The 26,130-nt window shown below is 39.6% G+C and overlaps 1 protein-coding gene across 1 annotated transcript in view; it reads left to right on the top strand.

Moving 5' to 3' along the window:
* nphs1 (NPHS1 adhesion molecule, nephrin) overlaps positions 1–26,130 on the top strand; it is a 140,362-nt gene that overhangs the window by 91,933 nt on the left and 22,299 nt on the right. Inside the window, exons 11-20 of the mRNA XM_066682248.1 lie at positions 237–358; positions 1,002–1,173; positions 5,689–5,846; positions 9,205–9,346; positions 9,467–9,591; positions 10,987–11,155; positions 13,157–13,286; positions 16,194–16,366; positions 18,172–18,312; positions 19,510–19,650. Coding sequence (XP_066538345.1) covers positions 237–358; positions 1,002–1,173; positions 5,689–5,846; positions 9,205–9,346; positions 9,467–9,591; positions 10,987–11,155; positions 13,157–13,286; positions 16,194–16,366; positions 18,172–18,312; positions 19,510–19,650 — 1,473 coding nt within the window. The remainder of the gene's footprint in view (positions 1–236; positions 359–1,001; positions 1,174–5,688; positions 5,847–9,204; positions 9,347–9,466; positions 9,592–10,986; positions 11,156–13,156; positions 13,287–16,193; positions 16,367–18,171; positions 18,313–19,509; positions 19,651–26,130) is intronic.

The raw sequence follows: 26,130 nt of genomic DNA, 5'->3' as shown, positions 1-26,130 counted from the left end.
CCCCTGATGGACAGCTGTGTGGCCAGATTGACCTTTGTGCTTCTGCTTTATCTGTTCATCTCTCACTCCATCACTGCTTTCTCTTTTTTCTTTCTGTGTGGATTAAACTCACCAAGGGAATGGGCGCAAATGTCAGTCCATACAGTGCTTACCTCCCATCTCCCCCCCCCCCCCTTCTCTCTTTTTATTCATTTTCCTGCATTCCCTCTCTGTATTCTCTCTGTCTTTGTCTGAAGTCCCACCCCAGGCCCCAGTGATAGAGGGATTGAGGAGCGAGGAGGTGAAGGCTGGAACCTCTCTGAGGCTCGTCTGCGTGTCATACGGAGGGAACCCCCTGGCTACTTTGCACTGGACCAAGGTGGGCAAGGACAGGGTCATCGGTGACTGCAGTGCACTCCTCCAGCATGGAACATTGTCCCAATGGTGTGAGGAGTTCCACCTACTTGGGAGAAACTGATGGTCCCACCCTGCTGGTGTGGGTTTCATTTTGGTTTTTTGTATTTTTTTTTTTTTTTTTTGTGATGCACACAATAACACTCTAAACACTCTTGGTGCCCCCTTGTGGAAGTTGTAGGCTGCTCAATGTGAGTGAAAAAATAAAAAGAGTGTTTCTGATAAAATGGCCAATGAATGGAAGTAGAAAACTAATAATAAAGTGGCCAATGTATGAAAGTAGAAGGGGGTGTTTCTTATAAAGAGACCCGTGAGTGGATGTAGAATGGGGGTGTTTCTGATAAAGTGGCCTGTAAATGGAAGCGGAGGGTCGCTCAGAGTTGAAGGCAAGGACATGATACAGACACTGGACAGTCCGGACAAGGACAGGATACAGACACTAAAGTACACCCCCCCCCCCCCCCACACACACACACACAGTGTCTTGTCTTTCTTTCTTTCACAATTTGTCACCCTGTGTTTTGTATGTCTCTCTCTCTCTCTCTCTCTCCATCTCTCTCTCTCTCTCGCTGTCTCTCTCTCTCTCTCTCTCTCTCTCTCTCTCTCAGAATGGAAGTGTGTTGTCCAGCAGCTGGGAGGTGGACACCATTACCCAGAAATCCAGCAGTGTGTTGAATATGGAGGTGAAGGCAGAGGATAATAAAGCTATTCTCTGCTGTGAGAGTGTGAACCAGGTGTCCAGATCTCCTCTGTCCATCTCTCGGACACTCACCGTCCTTTGTGAGTCTTCACAGCTACCAGAGTTAAAAAAAACACACTTGGAATTTCCACAATCTATTATTATTATTAAGTTATTATAGTTTTAATTATTATCAGTTTAATACATTATTATTTAATAATACTACATACAAATAATTTTATCACTAAATACATCACTAAATGTACAAACAGTGTAAATGTACCTTTAAAGGTACAGCAGTGGTTTTAAAGGCCAGCTGTGTTCCATATAGGTGTACATTACAGTGTCTTCCTCAGAAGGAGAGTTTTCAGTATAGAGTAAAAAATAAAAAAACTGTGTAAAAAAAAAAAAAGTAATATGACAGAGTTATTCTGACAATGCAGGTGTTCGCTTCCTCTCTCCTAAAAGCATGGACGTGTAGATGAAAAATAAACAGAGAATACATTCAGTTAAATCTGAGTGTGCATAAAGAAAATAAACATAAACATATATTCCTGAATCAGTAGGGTGTGCTGGTCTTTCAGATCCATCTCATCCCGAGATCTTGTCTCACTCTCATCTGCAGGAATGAGAATATGACCAGGAGAAGAGATCCACAAGATATATTTTAGTCTCTCAGCATATGTTATTGGTGGATTTGTGTGTCCACCCCTATTTTGGGTAAAACTGACCAATGGATATTATTTTACTACAATTAGCATTCCAAAAATTCATACAATATGAATTCTCTTATTAACTCTTTCTTGTTAACTCTTATGAATTTCTGGTAACTCACTATGAAAATTCAGCTTTAAAATGTATCTAAGACTAACACAAACCCTACGTATAACTCTAATATTAAGCTCCATATTGTTAGAAATGGTGGCCTTTTGTACTTGTTTAGCACCTAACTCTAACCCTAACCTTAAACCTAACCTTTAACCTTAACACAAAACCATAAACCTAACCCTGACAAAAATAAACAGCTGTGTGTTGTGTTTGTGTAACACTCCCATAAACAGATTACAACACTGTTTCTGTAGCCAATTTTCATATACATTACAGAGGAATTGAGTGGATTTAGTGAAACAGTGCCACCTGTGGACAGGTGCTCACTTTCTGAATGTAAAATTCTACAAATCATAAAGAAGCATAATATTGAAACATTAGGAGCATCTGGAGTTCTGTATTTGAAGATCTCATTCCTAGTTTCTATCATGAACAACTTGGGCTGACTCATACATAGGTCTTTATTAATGCACTTTTTTTTTTAATGAGAGCACTCATATTTAAGGTTCTAAATAAACAAGAAAGATCAATTATCAGAGAAAAGGACTGTGGTTTATCATCCAGTTGATGGCCAATTGAATACTCATCAAAAATGTATGTCATATCCCGGATATCTAAAATCCAGTTAAAGTTCATGATGTGTGAAATTTATTGCAGAGGAAGAGAACATTTCAGAAACACCTGCTGTACGTCACACCCCCAGTGTTCTCCAGGGTTTGTTCAGATTAAAGAAGCTGTAGGGGTTGTTTAACTCTAATTATTTAACTGAGCCTGATTTCTGTTCTACAATTTTCTTGAGATGTCTTAATTGCATTATCATATTTATGCTGATATGTTAACAACAAAGGTAATAAATCCAAATAAATGCAGCACAAATAGACTTACTATAAATGAATCCCCAGTAAATCAATATGTATTAAAGTAAAAAATTGTTATTCAAGCCCCATACTTTACAAACTGGTTATATTGGGATTTCATACATATTTAAAGACAGAAAATATTCTCAAATTTGTACAATGTGTACTAAATATAATTGCCATTTTATAATGTGCATTGATTATATTCATAGATTTTCAGGTAAATATCTGGCATCCCAGCATTAGAAATCAGCCTTAAAAACCCCTCTACCTAAACCTAACTTAAACCTGAAATTAGCTGTTAATGTAGCCCTAACCCTAAAGTTAAAGTTAATTCTAAGTCCAATCATTAGAAATGTCTGTGGTTCATTCTTGTGTAAAACAGATTACAAGATTTTCTTCAGGTATATACAGGGTCTGTCCCAAAACCTAGTGAGCTACCTAGATAGGCACTGACTGCATAGACAACTGTAGGTAGCATCTGAATGGTCTTCTGTCCTCATGAGGCAGATTACTGAGCCGCTCTAGTTAGAGAGCAATTGCATCACGGCTTGTTCACACCCACTGTATATTGTATATAACCAGTGTTTTTTTTATTTTTTTTTACCTCAGCCGCTAGCATCGCCTTGGTGTTTCAGCGCGGCAAATTCTAATCTTTCCATTTTTATTACAATTTTAATTATTTTTCTCTGGGAGAATAGCGAAATAGACGAGAGTTGTTCTGGCATTGCATCATGGGATTGCCTTTTCGGCTGAGGAAGTGTACGATGCTGCCTTAAAATTTGGCCAGATTAAGATCTCTTAGTAGACAGCATAATGAGGTATCTAACAACTGGGACAGCCAACATGTCAGGAGAGTGCACACTATGATGTGAAATGCTCTCTAGTTAGACAACTGCGTTTTGGAAGTCTTTGAGTTGTATTTAGTGAAACAGCACCACCAATGGATGGGAGCTCAGTGAACATGAAATAAGTACAAATAATAACATAATATCTGAATTGCATGTACAATTGCATTTGCAGTAGTGTGTATGTGGTGTTTGTATTTAAGGAATCTGAAGAGTATATGTCTCTACATGTATGAAAGCATAACAAGTAAATGGTTGCCAGGGGCTCATGGATGCTCTTCGTAAGGAAAGAGTTTGTCCCACAAAATATACAGCTGTAGAAGTAAAAGAGAACAAAGCAGATATTTAAGCTGTGGAGATTAAAGTGATGGATGTTGTAGTGTGTGTGTGTGTGTGTGTGTGTGTGTGTGTGTGTGTGTGTGTGTGTGTGTGTGTGTGTGTGTAAAGGTTATTGTTACAGCGTAGGGTCATTTGTTCGGTCCCTGAGTTTTCCCCTCTATTTCTGCCTAGCTGCCTCAGTGCAGGGCCTTATTCCTTTGTTCTGAAATTCTGGAAGGCTTAAAGGAACAGGTCACATCACATACTGGAGCCAGAACAAACAACACAAAGCATTTTCTGCCTCACAGCTACAAAACACACCTGAGGCAAGCTGGGTGCTCATGACAAAACAGTTATGGATTTTCTGTGGCAGTTATGTCAGCGTCAAACACAAAGCATATAGGTTTTTGCAGGTTTCTGACAAGGGTTTGATATGGGAATGTCAGTGTGATGAAGGTTTTCTTGTGTGTTTATATATATATATATATATATATATATATATATACACACAAGAAAACCTTCATCATTTCCACATCAAACCCTTTTTTTTTGTGTTTCTCTTAAACCTATAAACATTTCTGTACTATATGTGTCATGCTTAGGCTACCTCAAATGCCTTTGCATTGCATTGCATACATACTTATGAATACATAATTATATAACAATTCCAGTGTAATAAATTACAATCATCATTATTGATTATGACAAGTTATATTTATAACCATGACTTCTATATAGAATCATGTAGGCTTAAATGTATGATACCATGGTTCCTCAGATTAAACAACAAAAAAAAGTGTTTCATTAGTTTCTGTATAGAGAACATTTTGAAATCAATATGCCAATACCAAGAACCATTTTACCATGCAAAGGACCGTTTAAGCTTACATATCATTCTGAATAGAACATACGGGTCTAAATATAGCCACTGTCTTTAATCAAGAACCACATTTTTAAGAGTGTATTTATTTATCATTTCTTATAGATAACATTTTTTCACTTAAGTGTTTTTTTTTTTAACTTTCTGATTTAGTCACTAATGAGAATGTCATTCCCTACAGTCAAATATGATTATTTTACCCATGATTTCCTTCATCAATTTAAGACAATTTCTTGTGGAACTGAAAATTTTGACCAAGTTATTTATAACAGTGTTACAAATGTGCCAAATGTTGGTCATGTAGAGTGTTTTTGTTCGTTCGTAATGGGCCTGTGATGGACTGGTACTCTGTCAAGGGTGTGTTCCTTCCTTGCAAAAAATGATTCTGGGTAGTGTCTGAACCCACCATGACCTTAACAGTATAATGTGGATACAGAAGGTGAACGATCATATTGTGAACACTGATTCATGTTATTTATTAATACTCCAGTATATTAAATGTTTGTTATTAATGCATATGTTATAATATGCTATGGTCTCTCTGCTTGGTTTCTTGACAGAAACCAAGTTTTTCTGTGTAGAATACTTACTGTGTAGGCCATGTTCAAATAAAATGTTATGAGCTAATATTTAGATGAATAATTCTGAATAATTTTGTATTGGGAAGTCATTAAACAGGTGAAGTTTAATCGTAGTATAATATGTGTTGTGTTGTGTATCCCAGTAGTCTACTACAGCATGGATTGGACGTACTGTATCTGATTGTAAGCTCCTTAGATTTGAGCCCTGAGCCACTGTAACATTGTGTATCACTGTATTAACCTTGGGTTTCCTCTATTTTTTTTTTTTTTGTCTGGTCTTCTCTGCTGTCCCACTGTGCTCCAGTTGAGCCAGCTCAGGTGAGACTGCTGGGCTCCTTTAAAGCTGTGGAGGGGAAGGAGGTGAGTCTGTGCTGCTACACATCAACCAGCAACCCTCCTGTCCATATCCGCTGGTGGCTGGGCTTCAAGGAGCTCAACAATGCCACCGTCACCATCTCAGAGGTAAGCAATAATAATTTAAATTTTTTAATAATAATCCAGCCACAGGCACTTTTGAACCCCATCTGGTATAGAGTTTTTGGTTGTATGTTCTTTATATGAGGCTCCAAGATTACGTAGAAGTAGAAAGCCAACAGGTACTGAGGCATGGAACAGTGGAACGGTGTTCTCTGAAGTGAAAGAGTTTGAAATGGCTCCCTACACTATTTTAATCACTAAATACGAACTAATAAAGTAAACTGAATTCAGAGGAATAAAACCTTTTACCAAACTGTACAGTGTGTTATGGTCATTGGCGTTCAAGATCTACTAGGCCACATTGGCTGTACGCTGTTTTTTTTTTTGTGGTGCATTGTGGGTACACTGTTACTTCAGAAACCACAAAAAATTTTGTGGTTAGCTCTTTAGCTCTTTATACTGAACAGTTTCAGACACAATATAATTTTGCAGCACTGTTTTTGCATTTCTTCTTCTTGTACATTATAATTTGTAAGTTTTAATGAAACAGTCCCACGGTGCATATGAATTCACTTAGTAATAGAACAATTACTATGAATCATAGCTTAGGAATCTGATCTGGACCTATTAGCTGTATCTATATTGTTTTTTTGGAGATTTGTTAGGAATTGAGCAGGTCCTCAAAGCTTGGTCATATGGTGTATATTTCACTACTATGAGGTTCAAACCCTCAAATCTCAAACGTTGATATGAGTTTTTCAGAAGATACAATGCTACATCAGTCCTGTTAGGCAACTAAATGTGTACTCGAACTAGACAATCCTTATTGCGCCTGAGCATGTTTGACCACCAAAGTCCACTCTATTTAAGTTCTATTAATAATGTGGTTGCTCTGTACTATGGCTAACCATACCCAAGCAAAGAATTTGAACCTAATTGTGATGTGACACACATTGTAAACATATCAGTGTTTGCTGGGTTGGAGATGAATGATTTTCCAAGATATTTGGTCAAATTCAAAAATATTAGATTCCATAAAATTATGTGTATTTATGTTTAAAGAAAAATCATTCCACTGCATAATCAATACATCTGTAAAGGCATCTGAGACTCCAAATAAGCCCCAAAGTACATTCATGAACTCCAGTGAGGAAGGGAGGACAATTGTGCTCAGGCACGGTAGAAGAAAAATAGGGCAAGTGTGAGTACACTTTGTCTATTGTGATGATAGTTTTGAAATTTCTCTCTCTGTCTCTCGTTGGTGAAGCCTTGTTAATGTAGTACCTCTGGGTTATGGGCTGCTCTTTTTTTGGGTGGCAAGAAAACAAGAAAGAATTAAAAGACTTGTAAGACTATATTATGCCAGTCTGTTTTCTGAGAATCACGTCTCATTTATGTACTGTTTGGCATCTCGCAGTTCTGGCCTCATGTAGTGCAGAATAATTTAGTCCTGTACGAATGGTGGCGCTCCGTACGGGAACTTTTGAAGCGAGACTTTGAAATTGCTTTCAAAGAGAGCAGAAGTGTGTAAGCAGGGTCTCTCTTTATTGAGTGCTTGATGAGTTCAGCCTTGAAGTCAGGGACAATATAAAACACTGTCGAGTGAAAAGCCCCCTCCGGGGTCCGTCCACTGACAATACACGGCTTCCCAAGGTGGAGTGTTTGATTAAAAGTATAATTTGGCTATTATACTACAAAATAAAGCCGGCACACCTTGACCCCAGTGACGGCTCCACTGACTCAGCCTTTGCTTTGGATTCTATTAGCTGCCACTTAATTTCCTGTGAGATTGGGAGGGGGCTTTTCAATCCCTCTTCCCACTTTTTTCAAGTTCTCTTTCTATGGGATTTGTCTCTGAATGAAACGTAAGTGAATAAAAGCCAGCACGATGGAGCCATGCCTCCCTGCCCCCAGCCTTGTTCATTTAGATTTACATTTGTTTCCCTGTGGTTTATACATATAGGTATAGGTAAATGATATTCCATTAGAATCAGACTGACCTTTTAGGCCAGTATTTCACTACCTCTGCTGCTTGTTTTTGTGTTTTATCCTGATGTGATTTTGCCTCATTCGTCTGTAATTAATGCAGTGAAGCCGAGTCTCTTCAGGCAGACTTACATTAAACTTCTGCTGACGAATGTACCCGGCTCAGAAAGGCAAGGGAAAAAAAAAAAAACACCAACACTCAGTCTGGTGGAAAGCAAGTAAGAACTTCAGCCACTCTTTAGGTCTTGTATTAAAATAAACATGGATTTTGTTTTCTTTTCCTTTACACCTGAAGGTACACTGTGGCTGTAAAGCTAAGGCCAGCAAACAGAACATCTGTACTTTCTGATCACTGAGTCAAGAGATTATTTCTGTAACGAAGCAAGCATGGAGGTGGGATGCAAGTGCAAGACGTGGATTTCTTTTCTTTTTTTTTTTTTCTTTTTTTGGCTAGTGAATAACAAATTAAAATAGCAAACAAAACTTAAAACCAAATGCAGATGCAAAACTTCCTTGAAAATCCTTAAGAAAACATCTATTACCACACAAATGAAAGATGGAAGAAAACATCACACCAGGGCCACAAACAGAAATAAAATCAAGGAGGTGTATCTATATGTGAGCTCCTGTTTCATCTCCTCATTTGAGCTGCGAGCTGCGCTATAGACTTCATTGCCTCTGTTAAAGCTGCTGTGTCCAATGCTAAAGAACTCAATGAAACATTTACTCAGCAAACTATGAGGTATTTTAATAAAGTTATAATACATTTATAATTACAATTATATATATATAATATATATATATAGCCAAAAGTACAAGGAATAACTTTATTATTTTTATTATATATTTTTAATCTATGAACACTACTAATGTAAGTATAATTCCACTGTTTGGGAGAAACAAGCTGACAGAATGACCTTAATCAGAATAGATTTATAACGGTCAAAGTACAATTCAGGTAAATATTTAGTTTTAAACTCATAAAATGTCTACTATTTAGGTTCATGTAAGTTTACATACATTTCTGACAAATCAGTCTGAAAACTTCACTTTCCTCTAAACATATACATAATGCTAAGCTCCAAAAGACTGGAAATAGCACCATGTGGGGGGTGTCACAATGATATCACAATCGATATCACAAATGATATCACAAATGTCTAATACTAAACCTCATGACACAGAAATATTAAAAAATATCTGAGATGCTCATTTAAATTTTCAATTTTGGAACCAAACTTGCGAGATGCAAGTTTGGTTCCAAAATTGAAAATTTTTGGGTTGTGTGTCAATATTTCAAACATAATCTGAAATCGCTAGCTACACTTCATATTGGGTTGAAACGACACAAGTGATCAAAAGAAATGCTCAGATTCTCTGGAATATCATCATTTTGCATGAATCTTTCATATTGAAGGGAGAGAATGGAGGGATGACCACCATGTCCAACCTGACCCACACTGTGTCCAGAGAGGAGAACGGACTCCCTCTGACCTGTGAGGCCTTTAACAAGGGCACACGCTTCTCCAAAGTCCAGTCAGAAACCCTCAGTGTCTACTGTGAGTACGGCACTGGAGCACTTCATACATAGACACTTGTGGTGATTGAATATTTCCTCATTTATAGTAACGGTAATTACAGATTCATAGACTCTCTCTCTCTCTCCCTCCCTGTCTCAGATCCTCCTCAGAAGGTCTGGCTGGAAGCTCCCGTGGCAGGAACTCCTCTTCGTTCAGGGACGACCATTCGCTTGGTGTGTTTCTCTAGCGGAGGGAACCCCACTGGCCGCCTGACATGGCTGAAGGTGATGTTTCTGAATGTTTCTGACACTATGAGCAGCATTTACCTTTCAAATCATATTCACTCACATGTCTAACACTTTATAAGGTATTCTATACCAGCATATCAGAATATTATGACCATCTCTGTGTTTCTACACTCACTTTCCATTCTCTCAGCTCCACTGACCATACAGTAGCACTTTGTAATTGTAAAACATTTGTTTTGCTCTGCATATTTTGTCAACTTGTCCCTCAATGCTAAAGACACCTAGAGGGCCACAAAGTAAAAATAATTTTATACATATCCCTCACAACCCCTCATGGACCACAACATGGCTCCCAAGTAGAACCCCTGCTTTATAATATCTGACCTAATGGCTCATACGTGCCTACACTTACATGAGCAACACTTCACTTTTGTCCTTAGATCCACATACTGTGATATTTCCACACGGTGAAAAAAGCAGGTAAGAGGTGGAATTACGGCAAACATCTAAACCTAAACTGAATGTCCATAGGTACTAAAATGTTTTGCTGCATCAGAATTTGTAGGTATTTTATGTTTACTAACTGGTGGTGCTGTTTCACCACATACATTCACACTCAGGCTTATGTGTTATATAGGGCTACAAATAAAGCCTGGGTTTACATAAACACGCAACACTGCCTTTTTATACTTGTGGAGTTCACACTTTAGGTTTAGAGATCAGTTTAGATGTAGGGTTAGGTTTAGGGTTGGGTTCAGTGTTAGCAATCATGATTAGTCTGCTCACAAGGGTCCTTTTTCTAATCTAAGTGTTGGGTTTATGAGTAAGGGGTTAGGTTTAGGGTTTTTTATTTTAAATACTTGGTTCAGGATATGGTTTGGGATAGGTTTAGTGCTTGGGGTTTGGTTTTGATGTTTGGTTTAGGAGATAGGGGATCGGTGTAGATGCATGGTTAGCAGATAGTGTCTAGGTTAGGTTTGGGATATGGTTTAGGGGTTTGTGTTAGGTTTAGAGCTTGGGGTTTGGTTTAGGTGATAGGGTTTGGGTTAGGTTTAGGGCTTGGAGATTGGTTTATGGGTTTGGGTTAGGTGTAGGGCTTGGAGTTGAGTTTAAGGGTTTGATTTAGGTGATTGGGTTAGGTTTAAGGCTTGGGGTTGAGTTTAAGGGTTTGGTTTAGGGGATGGGTTTTGACTTAAGTTTAGGGCTTGGAGTTTGGTTTAGATGTTTGGTGTAGGGTTTAGGGTTAGGTCTAGGGCTTTGGATCTGGTTTAGCATGTTGGTTTAGGGATTTACATAATATTTCTACAAATGTTTGTCCTGTAAGTAAAATATATACCATTTTACCACAAGAGCAGGTTGTGGAAGTTTCTCTGTTTTCTTTAGTTAGTGAGCTCTAAGACAAAGTCCATGTTTTTGTTTCTCCTCCATCAGAACAATAAAGTGGTCCAGCTCTCATCCTCTCATGTCCATTCTGAGCGTGGAGTTTCCAGAGAGCTTCTCTTGTCACTCCAGCCCAGTGACAATTTAGCCACATACCGCTGCGATGCCACCAACGAGGCCAGAAAAGTGCAGTCAGCCGAGACCAAGCTGAGCGTCCAGTGTGAGTACCAGAAGAAGCCTGCATCCCTTAGGGTTATTTAAACCTGGAATAAGCCACTACACTGCAGCCATTACACTGACATCTAGTGGTCTGAATGTATGAAAGATTTTGTACTATACATATTTGTACAGGTTGTGGGTTTGATTCCCACTCCGGGTGACTGTCTGTGAGGAGTTTGGTGTGTTCTCCCCATGTTCGCGCCGGTTTCCTCCCATGGTCCAAAAACACACGTTGGTAGGTGGATTGGCGACTCAAAAGTGTCCGTAGGTGTGAGTGTGTGTGTGTGTGTGTTGCCTGTGAAGGACTGGCGCCCCCTCCAGGGTGTATTCCCGCCTTGCGCCCAATGATTCCAGGTAGGCTCTGAACTCTCTGCGACCCTGAACTGGATAAGCGGTTACAGATAATGAATGAATCAATGAATATTTTGAACATAGTCACCCTCTTGTGAGAGAATCACTATATGGGGCATAACCTGTTGGAACATTTCTGTGAGGATTTGAAGGAGGCATTCCACAAACAAAGACAACAGTGAGGTCATGGTGCTCCATTGCGGAACAGAGTTCCACAACACACCATATATATTTATGGTGGAAATCTGATTTCACCCAAAGCTTTTATTTATTTATTTCCCTCCAGTTTATTTACAAAAATAAAACATGTGCACCAGGGACTGGAATCATTAAATAATTAAACACAATGCTTCCACAGATCTCTTTAGACCCTGAAGAATTAATAATTGTTTGTTTATTGTTCTGTTCTTTTTTTTTTTTTTTTTTTTTTTTTTATTGGAGCGTACTGATGTGGGTCATGACTTTTGGGATAGGATAAAGATTTGTAAACACCCCTTATAATGAGTGAATTCAGCTACCTTAAGGGGCACTCACTGTGGATCCAGATGTTCAAGCAAGGATGTGTACAGATGTGGACTCCTGGCTTGTGTAATCCACTTACAGTTTAACAGTGTGAAATGAAATGAGATGCCCTGGAGCAACTGCATAGTAGTCTACGGTCACCATGCTCAAAGCCTGTCATTGGCTTCAGGTTTAATAAAGCCCCTGAATCAGGATGCAGAGCGGTGAAACTGCTTGTGGAAAGATTGAGCCTAATTTGTAACCTTTGGGATGCATTGGAGTGTGGTTGATCGTTGTAGACTTGTAATTATCTTGTAATTATCCATCATCAACAATTAGGCAATAGCATGTATCCAGCACTAACCTGGCTTTCTTTTATGAATATTACTTCAAATAAGTGAGTTAAGACTGATCTGTGTTGTTGTATCAAATTAATATGGAGTCTACACAGTAAACTGCGCAAGTGCCCTACGCCATTGTGAGCATTCCTCACAACATTTATTGTGTTTCTATACTTCTGCAATTACACCACCAAATCTCTAGGGCTGCATTTCAAATGTATTCCTCCACCCTATGTAGTGCAATTGTAGGTTATAAAATAATGGTTTCCGCACTCAAAAAGCATCCAGAGCCTACCCAGAATCACTTGGGCGCAAGGCAGGAACACACCCTGGAGGGGGCACCAGTACTGTGCAGGGTACCACACACTTGGACACTTTTGAGTAGCCAATTCAACTACCAAGGTGTGTCTTTGGACCGTGGGAGGAAACCACCACGATATGGAAGTGTCCATGAGGGTATGATGTAGGGTACATAGCTATGAATTACATATGCATTTGTTATGGCATATAATCATTGCAGATGCCTTAATAGTATGAAACCACTTCCATCAGCCCTAAGCTGATCCTATTACTGTAAACCCCCCCATTACCAGACCATTGTAAAACCACCAACGCACCATTAGTATTAAGCATTGAACATATTCCTGCAGAGTCATCCCCTTGAACACCCCCTGTATCAAATCATTCCTTCACAGAACTGTTATGAAGCTGTTAAATCTCTGCTTTTTTGCTTGAGAGCAGGACATGTTCTGTCACAATCAATTGTCCTTTCCAGGCTCTCTTATGTTTTGCTGTTTCATGGTCAACAGTTCCTGCAGTGAGTGTGAAGATTGTGGCAAAACAGGATGAGCTGCGAGCTGGACACACTCTCAGTCTGGAATGCCTTGCTGGAAGCAGCAACCCAAAGGTCAATATCAGCTGGAGTCTGGGTTCTACCAGGTATGGGACCAATGCATTTTCACAGCTTTCTTTGCACTTTCTGCTAGGCGCAATACTACATAATTTTCCTCATATTACTACTTATTCTGTCCAATCTATCCATCCTTCTATTCAACCATTCCAAACTTTAAAGACACATTATGCAAAGATAGCTTACGTTCAACACCTCACTTGGAAGCACAGGTGTTGTGGAAGTGTCCTGTGTTGTTTTGGTGTAATGATAGAAAGGCCCCATTTTGTATTAAGGGTGTGTACTTGCACCTTAATAATATGGCTAAGGAGAGAATCTCTGCTAATGATTAATTTTGTCACAGATGCATTAGCCTATGGTAAAACACATATACCGTCTCCAGCCATTGCTAAATAATCACATCGTAATTAACATGATATAGTTATATGATTATACAAGTTAAACCTCAAATGTATACCTATGTGAATTTGCATTAGCAGTGCTTTGTTCCTACATGCATTTTCCATCAGTAATTACACAGTAATTTTGACACTTGATATACAGTTCAGCCTTGGGAATAATACACAATTTTCAATCCTGTGTTAATTATATACAGACTGGGTATCTCATACTTTCCCACTGATGTTTGCAGATGACTAGATTCTTGGAGAACACACATAAGAAGACTTAAGATCACACACTACACAACTTTTTTTTTTTTTAAAGCTGTTGCTGAACCAAACCAGACATTTGAAAATGTGTCCTCTCTTTTTTGCCAGAATATGCAAATAGCAAAAACAAACTTGGAGATCTAGTAGCTTGATGCTGCTGTTGTTTTTGATGCAGTAAAGTGGAAATGGGTTAAAGCACATTTTATTCATGGAGTAAGACATGATTAATCGTTCTACAGTGTGCTTTGTAAAGGCATTCAGCTCTGATCATGTCAAAAACTCACTGAATTAAAAGGCTCTGCTACACACAATAATATCTGTACTCTGTCAATTTGTCTCTCTTCCTTTTCACTGGCCAAGGCACGAGACATTTCAGTTTAAGAACAAACCTTTCTACATACCATATATATATATATTTTTTTAAAAATATGCATGAGACATAGAGCACACTCTGTGGCTGTACATTTATGAATTTCTGATGCCTACCCAGTGAAAAATCGGGCAGCCTCTAAACTTAACTCTAACCCAAACCGTTACTTTAACCTTGATCATAAACCCTGACAATAATTCTAACTATAACCCTGTCCCAAACCCTAATCATAACCCTAGTCCTAAACTTTACCCTACCCCTGTGCCTAAAATCCAGATCCGGTTGACAAAAACATGTTTATTTGAGTATTTTTTTTTTTTTTAATGAATATTCTCTCCCAATTGTTGACCCCAGCTGTCCCTAAATCTGAGACTAGACAGAGCCAGCACAGATTGACTTCACTGAGAACTGGAGAAATAAATTATGTAAAAGAAAAAAAAATCGCAGTACAAGTTCTCAACTTAAGCTTGGCCAAAATTACAGGATAATCAGAGCAATTTTAAGGCAGATTCAGTCCTCCTGACAAATGCAAGAGGGCCCCGATTTTAGGGAGATTGTAAACAATTATCTTTCCAGATTATCCTGTAATGTGGGAAGTCTATAATCTTTACTCCTGTGATCTTCTCCCAGAGCAGTTGGGGCTGCCCCGCTTGTGAATCCTGGATCAGAATCCTGTACTGTGGGGTGGACTCAGATTCTCAGATGTGAACCATCATGTTAACATCGACCTGAAAGATGATAAATAAATGAGAGTCAAGCTGGGATTATTTCATTATGTGCTGTAATATTGAATACTCTGTAACTGGGTTAAAAAATATTCATTTCCAAATACAGCCTTATGAGGCAACAAGAGTGCAAGGTACCTCTGCTTTCTGTTTTGGACACAGCCCTAGCCTTGCTCTTGGGATGTAGTTTTTGAGAGAACTCCTGTGAGGAGCGGAGCTGTTTGTCGGTGTGTGTGTGATCAGAAATTGTGTGATGTTTCATTCAGGGTGCTTCTTGTAGTGTGGGGACTAGGAACTAACTATGATCACGCACTGACGAATCTGTGAAAAATATCTTTATGTGTGGGATGTCTCACGTTTCCAACACCGGTTAGGATTTTTAAAATCCTGTAGTACGAGCCAGGTTTTAGGCTCATCCTAACCTTTATAACACTATCAAAAACCATCCTCCCCACTCTCTGTGTGGAACACAGAGACGTCCTCCGTTCTCTCCATTTGGAAACCCAACAGCTCACTCTCGCACTTTCGATCAGAGATGTGACACTTTGCATTTTCCATTAGATTAATGTCACTGGGAGAGAAAGCGATGAGCTCAATGATGGGTGCAGTGATACAGTATGTAAAGCACTGCGCTTCCAATCCATCACAGGCAAAGTGTCTGCGCTGCTCGCTCATCCTTCTCCAGAAAGAAAGAAGTGAAAGCTGTGTTGATGCAGTAATGGCTCCAGACTCCCAGCTCTGGGCTGTGAAGTGTTTGTGCAGGCAGGCAGGCAGGCGGGCAGCTCAGCAATCCATCTTCAGCTTCGTTTCCCTGGCATTCGGGCCTTGGACAGGCAGCCGGTGATCGCTGAGTCATTACCTTGTTAGAGTCTGTCTCCTGAACGGTCAATAACTGCTGCTGCAGAAAAAAAAAAATCTCACTTTAAGGCTCCCAAGATGGAGGCCACTCCAGTGTCCCCTTCCCTTTGTTCCCTCTACTGTGGATGAGATTTAACTTTGTTTTTTTAGTGGGAAAAACTAAATACGAAGATGGCCCAGAAAGACAAAACTCAACAGCTTTTACGGAGCAAAATAAACGCCAAACAAAAAACTAAAAATCAAAAATTACAATGAAATACAGATGAAGAGGCTAACGTTCATGTGAATCTCTCTCTCTCTCTCTGTCTGTCTCTCTCTCTCTCTCTCTCTCAGGCTGGATGGAGTAGAGCAGGCTCCTGAGAAAGCAGAGTTTGGTGGTGTTTCCGTCACCAGTAAACTGACCCTGCCTTTGAGTTCTCATCACCACAGCAACAGGATCACCTGCCAGGCCTTCAGCAGCCTGCTGTCTGAGGGAGTGAACACCTTCTACACGCTCAATGTACTCTGTAAGTGAGAGAGAGAGGGGGGGGGGGCATAGAGAGAGAGAGAGAGAGAGAGAGAGAGAGGGGCAGTTATTTATATGGATACATTTCTGTTCTTGAATTGATTACAGGTTTAAGGCTCGACAGCAGGTCTGACTTTGATGTGTTTGACCTGATGGACCGGCCACCTCTTCAAAGACCGCTGTAATCTAAGAGCATGAAGTGTGTGTGTGTGTGTGTGTGTGTGTGTGTGTGTGATGTGTTTCAGCAGCTCTTTATTAAACCCTGCCTCATTCGTCTGAGATTTCTGTCTGAAAGCTGAACATTAATTGCTGTTTTTGTCTGATGACTTTCCCTCAGATGAGGCTTTTATTTGATCTGTGTGGGTATGTGTGTGAGTGTGTACCAGGAATATATCACAACGTGGGGACAAAAACCCATTTACACACTCACATTGTGGAACCTGGTCAGGGGTGTGGGGGTGTCTACAATATAAATGGAAGTATATGTAATGTCCCCACAATTCACAAATACAATTTTGTCATTTTTGTGTTTGTTTTATATCTGTATCTATCTATATCTTAAGTCTACAGTCATCCACTCCACAATAACACATTAAACAAATAACACAAAAAAGCGTCCACTGGCCAAAGTGTCCACACACACTATTTACCAGCCACCGGCCAATCACAGCTCTGCATTAAAACCAGTTTAAATGGATTGTTTGAACTGGGCTGTAAATAATTTGATTTGGGCCAGTGTGTGTGTGTGTGTGTGTGTGTGTGGTACATTTGCTGAAAGCAGAGTGAACAGAAAAAGCCCTTCCATGTTGTACACGAGTTGGTTGTTCATAAATAAAACATTAGCATTTGTTTACACACACACACACACACTGCACACTTTCACCATGGTGCTGTTTACAGCTAATAAACCTCGGTTCTGTCTCGTCAACAGTAATGCGGCGAGAAGAACCTAGGCGCTGTGACTGAAGACGCTTTTAGCTGTTGGTTTTTCAGCTACGTCATCTCTGAATGCAGGCAATGTGACTGTGGTTGTGGTTTCTAATCTTTGGATTTGCGCACAAAGAGGAGGACCTGCAGCCGCACTGTAACATATGTGGGACTTTATTTATTTATGAAGAGGTCCCACTGGGAGCGAGACCCTGTTTACAGCGAGACCACCACAAACAAAGGGGAAACACATCATTATAGAAAACTGAGGGAACTCTACTGACCACAAAATGATTCACATCAATGTGGTCTAACTTTACAGACCTGAAAAATAATATATATATATATATGAGGCATGGTGGCACGACAGAAAGTGTTGCTGTCCCACAACTCCAGGGATCTTGGGTTGTGGGTTCGCGTCCCACTCCGGGTAGTTTGGTGTGTTCTCGCTGTGTCTGCGTGGGTTTCCTCCGGGTGCTCCGGTTTTCTCCAACGGTCCAAAAACACATGTTAGTAGGTAGATTGGCGATTCAGTGTCCCGAGATGTGAATGTGTGTCGCCCTCCAGGGTGTATTCCCAACTTGCGCTCAGTGATTCCGTGTAGGCTCCGGACCCACCGCGACCCTGAACTGGATAATAGACAATTATAGATAAGTATTACAGACAATAAATGAATGAATTAGTGAATTAATATATAAGGGTGGCGCCATCTCCGGGTTCTCAGAGTCCTGGGTTTGATCCTCTACTAGATGAGAGTGTGAAGACCTGCGATAGACTTGGAGCCCTGCCTTGCCGTCTAAATAGATATCTTCAATAGAGCTTTCAGGAGTGACCCCTAATATCTTTGTGTGTGTGTGTGTGTGTGTGTGTTTGAATTAGTCCCACCAGAGTTTGCGGAGGAGCAGCCCACCATGATCGAGACCACTGAGGACGACATGGTCACTCTCCCAGTCCTGGTCTCGGCCAATCCAGACCAGATCTCCTGTGAGTGGCACTTTCAGGGGGAGAAAATGGTTAAAGGTAACAATCTCTCTCTCTCTCTCTCTCTCTCTCTCTCTCTCTCTCTCTCTCTTTCTTGCACTCTCTCTCTGTCTCTCTCTCAAACACACACACACAAACACACACACAAACTGCCATATGTGCACTGAATAAAACATTGGCGGCCTTGTGGCTCTGTGGCTTGCCAGATGTGGTTCTGCCTGGTGTGTTAATGTATGCGTCTAAACGAGGATCGCTGTCGTGCTGAATGTTACAGAGTGTCTGCAGTCTGCACCACTCTGTGGAGCAGTGCTCATCAGTTCAGAGCCCCCCCACATCACCCCACCACTCCACACAGGCCACAGAAGACAAGCACTGCACAGGACAGCTGTGTGTTTGTGTTTTAACTCGACATTTCTTCAGTACGATATCATTCAGGGCCCGACATCCATAAGTTCCACAGGCCAGAGCAGGCACATGCTGCATAGGACAACTGTGTGTTTATTTCTAAGAGTCTGAATCCTTTAGGCATGTATCTGCAAACCCATCAGCCATCATACAACAACCATCTGCCTAACAGTATGCATGTTCCTATCGTGCCATGCACCAAAACAGCGTTATCCAAAGCGCAAAGTGACCTCTGCCATTAGGGAATAGCATTGCCATAAAGGAGAGTTCTAGCATCAGTGTTTAGGGAGGTGGTACATGTAAAAAATATAAAATTGAAAAAATAAGTCAAAGAGCAGCAAAGTTGATCATACGTAAATACATAAATAAAATTGTAGAAAGAAAACAAAAGTTGAAGAGTAAATAAATAGAATAATAATAATAGAATAAATAAAATAATTTTCAAAGCCAAACCCAAAGTAAAAAGGAAATTAAACCAGACCAAAAATATCGAATGAATTCACAAGAATCAAATGAAACAGTAGCAGGTGATAAGAGGCTAATGTTTTAACTGAGCCTGATTGAGTGACATCAGCTAGCAGGATTTTAGAGTTTATAGTCAGTCTGTAGTCAGTTCCAGCTTGCTGGATCACTGTAGTTAGAAGCTGAGTGTTCTGACCCTTTCCTATCAGAGCAAACATGAAGCTTTGCCGCAGTGTGCTACAGAAGCTTGGAGCAGTTGGGCAAGACTTTGCTCCTTAAGCACATCAGTGTACCTTAAGCACCCGTGAGAATCCCGCTGGTGGTATACCAGTGTCACCAAACTTTTGATTTTTTTTTGTGTTTGTGCAGAGAGGGATCATCGGTACCAATTTCCTGAAGGCTGGGCATTAGAGATTTGGAACGTGACCCGTCGGGATGCAGGGAGTTACAGAGTGGAGTGCTCCAACGCTGAAGGAAAACAGAGCGCCATCATTAAACTTGACGTCTACTGTGAGAACCTCTTTCTAAACTATCACAACACATTTTAACACACTTAAGAGCATACATTCAAAACCAGATGTTATGCTGGGTGCTATTCTTTTTTGGGGGTGGGTGGTGGGGTTTAAGATTTGATGGCATTCCACCACAAGGGCATTGGTGAGGTAAGGTACTGATGTTGGATGATGTTTCCAACTCCCTAAGATACTGGATGGTGCTTCCTTGCTCCAGAAAATGCGTGAGATTCTATAATGCTCTCAGTAGACAGCAATTAGAACACTATATAATTTGTATTACATTTACTTATATGGCATTTAGTAGACACACTTATTTGGGGGACTTATAGGTCTAATCACATTACAATGTTAGGAGACTGCAGTGTTAGGAGTATTGCACAATGATCCCTATAGGTGGAGAGCATGGTGAGGTGAACTGGGGCTGGATTTGAACTCCAGTCTGCCTCGCTGAAGTCTGTGGTGGCCACTATGCTACACCAGTGATGGCTGTCATGAATTTCATGTTGTTGTGAATGTGTGCATAGCTACAAAATCAGCTTCCTGGAGATTTTGAAGGTCGTGGACAGGAGAAACCACTATCTGAGTATAATAATTTATTTTGATATGTGCTTATATCAAATATCACTATATCTTTTAGTGATTACTTATTACAGGATTCTGGAAAAATATTGTTCACACAGCCAAACAAACCCCCCACTGGTTTGTGTTTATTCAGATGCTTTAGTGTCAGATCCACATTATGTATTGTAAATATAACAGCAAAAGTAATTCAGTGATACACACCTATGGAGCAGGAATAGAGCAACATCCTCATTTCTTTTCATACTTTTTAACATTTGGAGGACTCTCCACCATCAAAATGCATCCAGCTGCCTGAGTGTGCTATGTAGGGAGAGATCACTTACTTAATTCCCATTTACAGAGATAGGGCTGTGCATAAACACTAGACTTTTTTTTTTCTCAGTGCACAAACAGATCAGAAAGCTCAGCAGTTGTGAGGAAAAATTAACAGAATTTTACATGAACATTGGCTTTAAAGTATGAATTCACTGGTATGTGCTTCTATAAACATTGCACATATTAGTCCATGCATGCTGGCCAATGAGCCACAAATCTTTACTACATGTTGGGTACCGGTTTCATACCTACCAGCAGGAATACCCCCTGAACAGCACAACATACATATCCACCGAAACTAAGCAGGTTTGGACCTGGCTGGCATTTAGATGGGAGACCTCCAAGTAAAGCTTGGTTGCTAGAAGGAGTGGTTGGGACCAACAGGTGGCGCTGTCCCTGTGGTCTTGGTGGATCTCAATGCAGTGCAGGGACACTGTACTGATCTATTGTCTTTGGAATGAGATTTAAAACTATGGTCCTGAATCTCTGAGGTCATAAAGATCCTGGGGCCTGCTAATAATCTCCGTCATCAATAAACTGCCTCGATCACTCCCTCTTGTCTCCTCTTTCCCTGGTAGCTGGTGTGTAGTGAGTGTACTGGCGGGGATCAGCTGCTGTCGTGTCATCCAGCTGGAAGCTGATGGTAGAGGTAACTAAATTAATGTTCCAAAGAATGTAAAGCACTTTGAGTGTCTAGAAAAGCACTGTACAAGTGTATCATAATAACATTAGCAGTCCAATTTCAGCCTCCAACTTAATCCATAAAGCCCTCTTTGTCAGAACCCCCTTATAGCACTCATCCACCACTTCATTAATAGAGTTTTACAAGCAGCACATATAAAAGTGCGATAAACTCCCTCCTATTGTGGCTTATCCGTGACAGTTAAAGTAATGGATTCCTTCCATATTTTTAATAATTCTTTCTCTTGCAGGGGCGTAATTCATATCTATCGGCGACACAGAGAATGTCTGATATATATATATATATATATATATATATATAATTTTTTTTTTACTCTCCAGCACTCTTATGGATATGGTTACGTAAAAGTCTCTGCAGTAAGGCGTCCTTTGAAAGGCCAGCTCCGCCACCTATCCACAGCCATTCTTTATTATCACTTACTTACAGCGGGGAAAATGATTTTGCGACGCTTTAAACAAAAGCGCGAGAGGCTGAGGGGGAGCAGCAACGAGGGAAAGGGAACGAGAGAGAGAGAGATATAGTGGCCTGTAAGCCATCTCTTACCTCCTTAATGATTTAATAATAGCCCTGCTTCAAATCTAGGCCTGCATGGTCTAGCAAATCCTCCGTCACTAATGGATCCCTGCGTCCTGCTACAATAGCAGTCGACAGTGGTACGTATTCATTATGTATGGACCGTTTTAATAGCTTTTACAGATGGCCCTGTTTTTCTCCATGTAGGAGTTACTCGTTCCCTCGCTTTAAGACAATGGGGCGAGTGGTTCGGATGTGTCAACACTAGAGGGTTACACAAAGTGCTAATGGTTAAGGACATGATTCCAGAGGGAATGTAAAGAGGGATGAGAGAGACTTTTGGCCCAAGCTTTTTGCCCATATATATATTTTTTTACTTTATTCTTCTTTGTGTTTTGCTTTCCATTCTGTAAATCTGGTTACTGGAACCAGGTCCATTTTAGTACCTACTTGCTTGTGATGTTTAAACCTTGTAGAGTGCTGATTGGCCAGAAGGAGTCATCACTATGTAACAATCCTGCTTAATCATCCGACACAACTCCATAAACCCCTTTACCCAACCTACAACTGCATCTCGTAAAATTACGATGTGGTCTTTTGAAGATGTTGAAATGCTCCTTGGATCAGTGGTCGACGAAAGAAACAAACTCTACTGATCTGTCTGAACTGATGATGGAGCTGTGTTCAGTCCCAAACAACAACAACAACAATACATGATAAGTAAATGTTTAACATTACTGTCACTGTTGTTGTGGTTTCCAAGCCAGCCGTTCCCATTAGAGACAACACCAGCTACATTTCAGGAAGGAGCTGTGGAAATGGGAAATGAACAAGGTGTCAGTTACTGAACTGAGAGCAGAGTAGGTTCCATGCAATGGAAAAATGCTTTAAAAGGTTAGCATGGGTCTAGGTTCCCCAGGACCCCAACATTTAAAGTGGATATCTCCACAATGACAAGATTATAAGGAAATGGACAGATTGTGAGATGTTGAAGTTATTTTTGGAGCATTTGTCTTGGTCCACAGTTTATGAAATGTATCAATATGAATAAATATTATAAATGTATCAATATGAAAGGCAGCTGAAAGCCATTGGCCACTCACTTTCATAACTCTGAGCATGACCTGTGTGTTTAATGATGAAGGTGCTCTGAGGAAGTGCAGAGACAATGAAGACTTTTATAATCAATTACGTAAAATTAGGCAGTTTTGATTTTTGTAGGTGGGGCTAAATTTGTCTGGTGTTGCATCAGATCTGCCACAGGACTGATCAGAGTTAGCCAATGCATCACTTGATAAAGACACTTCCTTGGGGCTTTCAGACTCTATAAATACTAAGTAAATGGATATTTTCCAAAACACATTAGAGACCACTTCCTCCAATGCCACATACGCACACACACACACACACACTTAATGCCGGTGTCAATCATTTTTCAACATGACCTGTCCTCACAGCTCAGAGCATAAGCAGATAGTTATATTTAGAGCATTTCAACACTGTTAAATTGCTTTATTTTACACTTATATTTAGAATATAAAATGGGAAATTATTCTGGGGCATATTTTAATATAAACAAACATAATTTGTTTATGTATTTAAAGTTTATATGCTTTGGGTGGGCACTCAGATTTTAATTAATGTATTTATTTATTTATTTTTTTGAGAGCAGGGGTGGTGGGAGTATTTCAATTTGTTAGCCCAAGTTGGGAGTAAGGAGTACGTGGCCCACCTTAGACAGGCACCTTTAGGATAAAGGCATTAAGACATAATAATGACAGAAAGTAAAGTAACCAAAAAGGCATTCGCTGAGAGGAGTACAAGCAGAATCATAATTATTAATAGTAATACAGCTTATTTAATTTATTTATTGAGTGTTTTTGTAAGCGGCTCGGCTGACGTCAGTTGTCCATACAGCTGTTTTGTTTTTTAAAAACTCATCATCAGTGAAGTGGAGATGGTAAGCAGACGTTAAGTACAGCTCCCAGCCTGAGCCCAGAGGTGTGGTGTCCAAACACATCAGGCACGATCCTGAGTGAGATTACCCACCGCTGCACAAATAAGAGTCTGATGAAAGCAAATGAAGTGTGGTCAAATATTAAAGAGCGGAGCTGTTGTCTGGACACAGGCTGTGATTAATGTGCTGCGAGTTCATTTGAAGCCGTCTGCTTCCAGAGGAGCATATTTAGACAGTTCCCGGACTCGTGAGACAGCGGTAATGTAGCGATTCATAAGTAATACACAGAAATATTGCACTTAGCCACACAGCTGCAGAGTGGATGAGCATCACTTGGATCTCAGTCTCAGGTTAGGGACTCGAGATTAAAAGGAAGGACTTACTTTCGCAAGTTATTATTATCAATTTTAAATAAATAATATAACATTAAAATCTCATATGTATATTTACATCTGCCTGATTCATCATCATATGTTAGAGAAACACCAAAAAGTCTCTTATCCTATGGGACCATAGCCAGCATAATACAATATCATTGATAGTAATTGTAAAGATGGAGGGAAAATTCAAGAAAACATTGCTAAATTGGATCCATTTGTGACATGATTTTATGATTTTTTTTTTTTTTTTTTTTTTTTGCAGGAGTTGCATTTAAATATCTATGCATTGTTTCTAATGCATTCCACCAGTTCTGAACATTCTTTCCTTTAAATATTCAGACAATATGAAATGTTCTTTAGCACAACAAAATGTACATTTTAACAATGCTTCAAATTATTTTTATTATATTGTGTTAGGTGCCCAAAATATTGAGTGTATACAATTCTGAGAGTTTAACTAAATTCATTAGTAATTTTATTTAAAGCATGTTTGAAAAGTCTAATTGTTTTATTTATTTATTTTGGACAGTAAATAAATAAACAGCTTTATTTCTTTGCTCTTATTTCTAAATTCTTATTGTTCTAAAGCATCTGGTCTTGATGGCAGAAGCAGAGCATAATGAGTAAGTCTAGATTTATCTCATGTTTTAGACTTAGACAGCCCACTAAAAAAAAGGCAGACTGTCCATGGGCTCAGTTTTCACAGTACCTATAGATTCATGGATATGCAAAGAGCCCCTCCCTTAACCCTTTCGCAGCCCAAAAGCTAGGTTTATGACCTCAGAAACCCTAGCTGTCTGAATCTGTGTTCATTCCACTGTCTGTGGAATGCTGCAATTTTAATGCAGAAATGCTCAGCCATAGCTCTGATGTCTTATTTCACCCATGATACATCTTCTACTGTACAAACACCACCACCAAATGGAAATGCTAACAAGTTTAATCACCGGATTTACACTGGAAGGTGTCTTTGTGCTCACTGAATCTTAAAGGGAAAAAATCTGATTAAATTAATTCTGACCTTGGGCTGTTCAAATATAAGACAAGTTCTTATGTAGGTGAGTTTATCTTTATTATTGGTCCTGTTTAAAATTGTCAGGTCTTTAACAGACAATTTTTAGTACCACAGTTTTGTTTTTTGTTACAATGTATTTACATAATTCCTAATGACATACTACTGAAGTCTGGAACTCTAGTATTTCTAATGTAGTACATATGATTTCTATTGGGCTTGTCTCTGTCTCAACCATATATGGCATTTGATCAAGGAAATACAGAAGCACAGGTTTCTACTCAATCAACAGCAAACCTGTATCTGTTTAGTTTACCCACTTAGAAAGGAAAGCAGGGACATTTGTGTTCATAGCATCCTTTGCACTCTATGAACCTACAACATACTTGCCATAACTTTACTGTTGTTTGAGTTTTGATCGTTTAGACCAAGTCAGACTCTTTTTAAACAGAGTACACAAGTTAAAGTTGTCATAAAAGTCTTCTTAAACATGACCTGACCTCTGCTTGAAAAACTAGCAGCATTTTCATTTCACAGTAAACACACATTCCAAGAATGTTTTCCCCTTTTCTGAAAGCTTCAGTCCTAACTGGAAAAATAAGATAGACGGAGAAATGATTGCTTTTGCATAGTAGCAAGTTTATGGTTTAGATCTGGGCCACTTCTTGCTAAAAGTTTAATCGCGAATGTTGCAGGTCATACAGACGTTACTCAGTATTACATACAGTATGGGAATGGGTCAGTTTCTGTTCACACATGAGCTCTGCTTTTATATAATTCTCAGTCAAGTGCAGGTTAAAGGCTGGGATATTTTGGAGGTTTTAACTCAAGGTTGTTTGACTCGTTTGATATGTTCTGTGTAATAAACAGGAAAAAAAACTGATTTGCAGATGTGTTAAAACCTGCCTGCACTGATTAGAAATTGAAGGTAAAACTAATTCACTATGAAATGAATAATCTAATCACATATCTTCAGTGTTGCAGCTAGAACGTTTTAAATATAGCAATAGGAT

The sequence above is a fragment of the Hoplias malabaricus genome, chromosome 1, assembly GCF_029633855.1.
Source record: "Hoplias malabaricus isolate fHopMal1 chromosome 1, fHopMal1.hap1, whole genome shotgun sequence".
Taxonomy (NCBI): Eukaryota; Metazoa; Chordata; class Actinopteri; order Characiformes; family Erythrinidae; genus Hoplias; species Hoplias malabaricus.
Note: the sequence above shows the minus strand (reverse complement) of the source record. Positions and strands in the feature narration are given on the sequence as shown.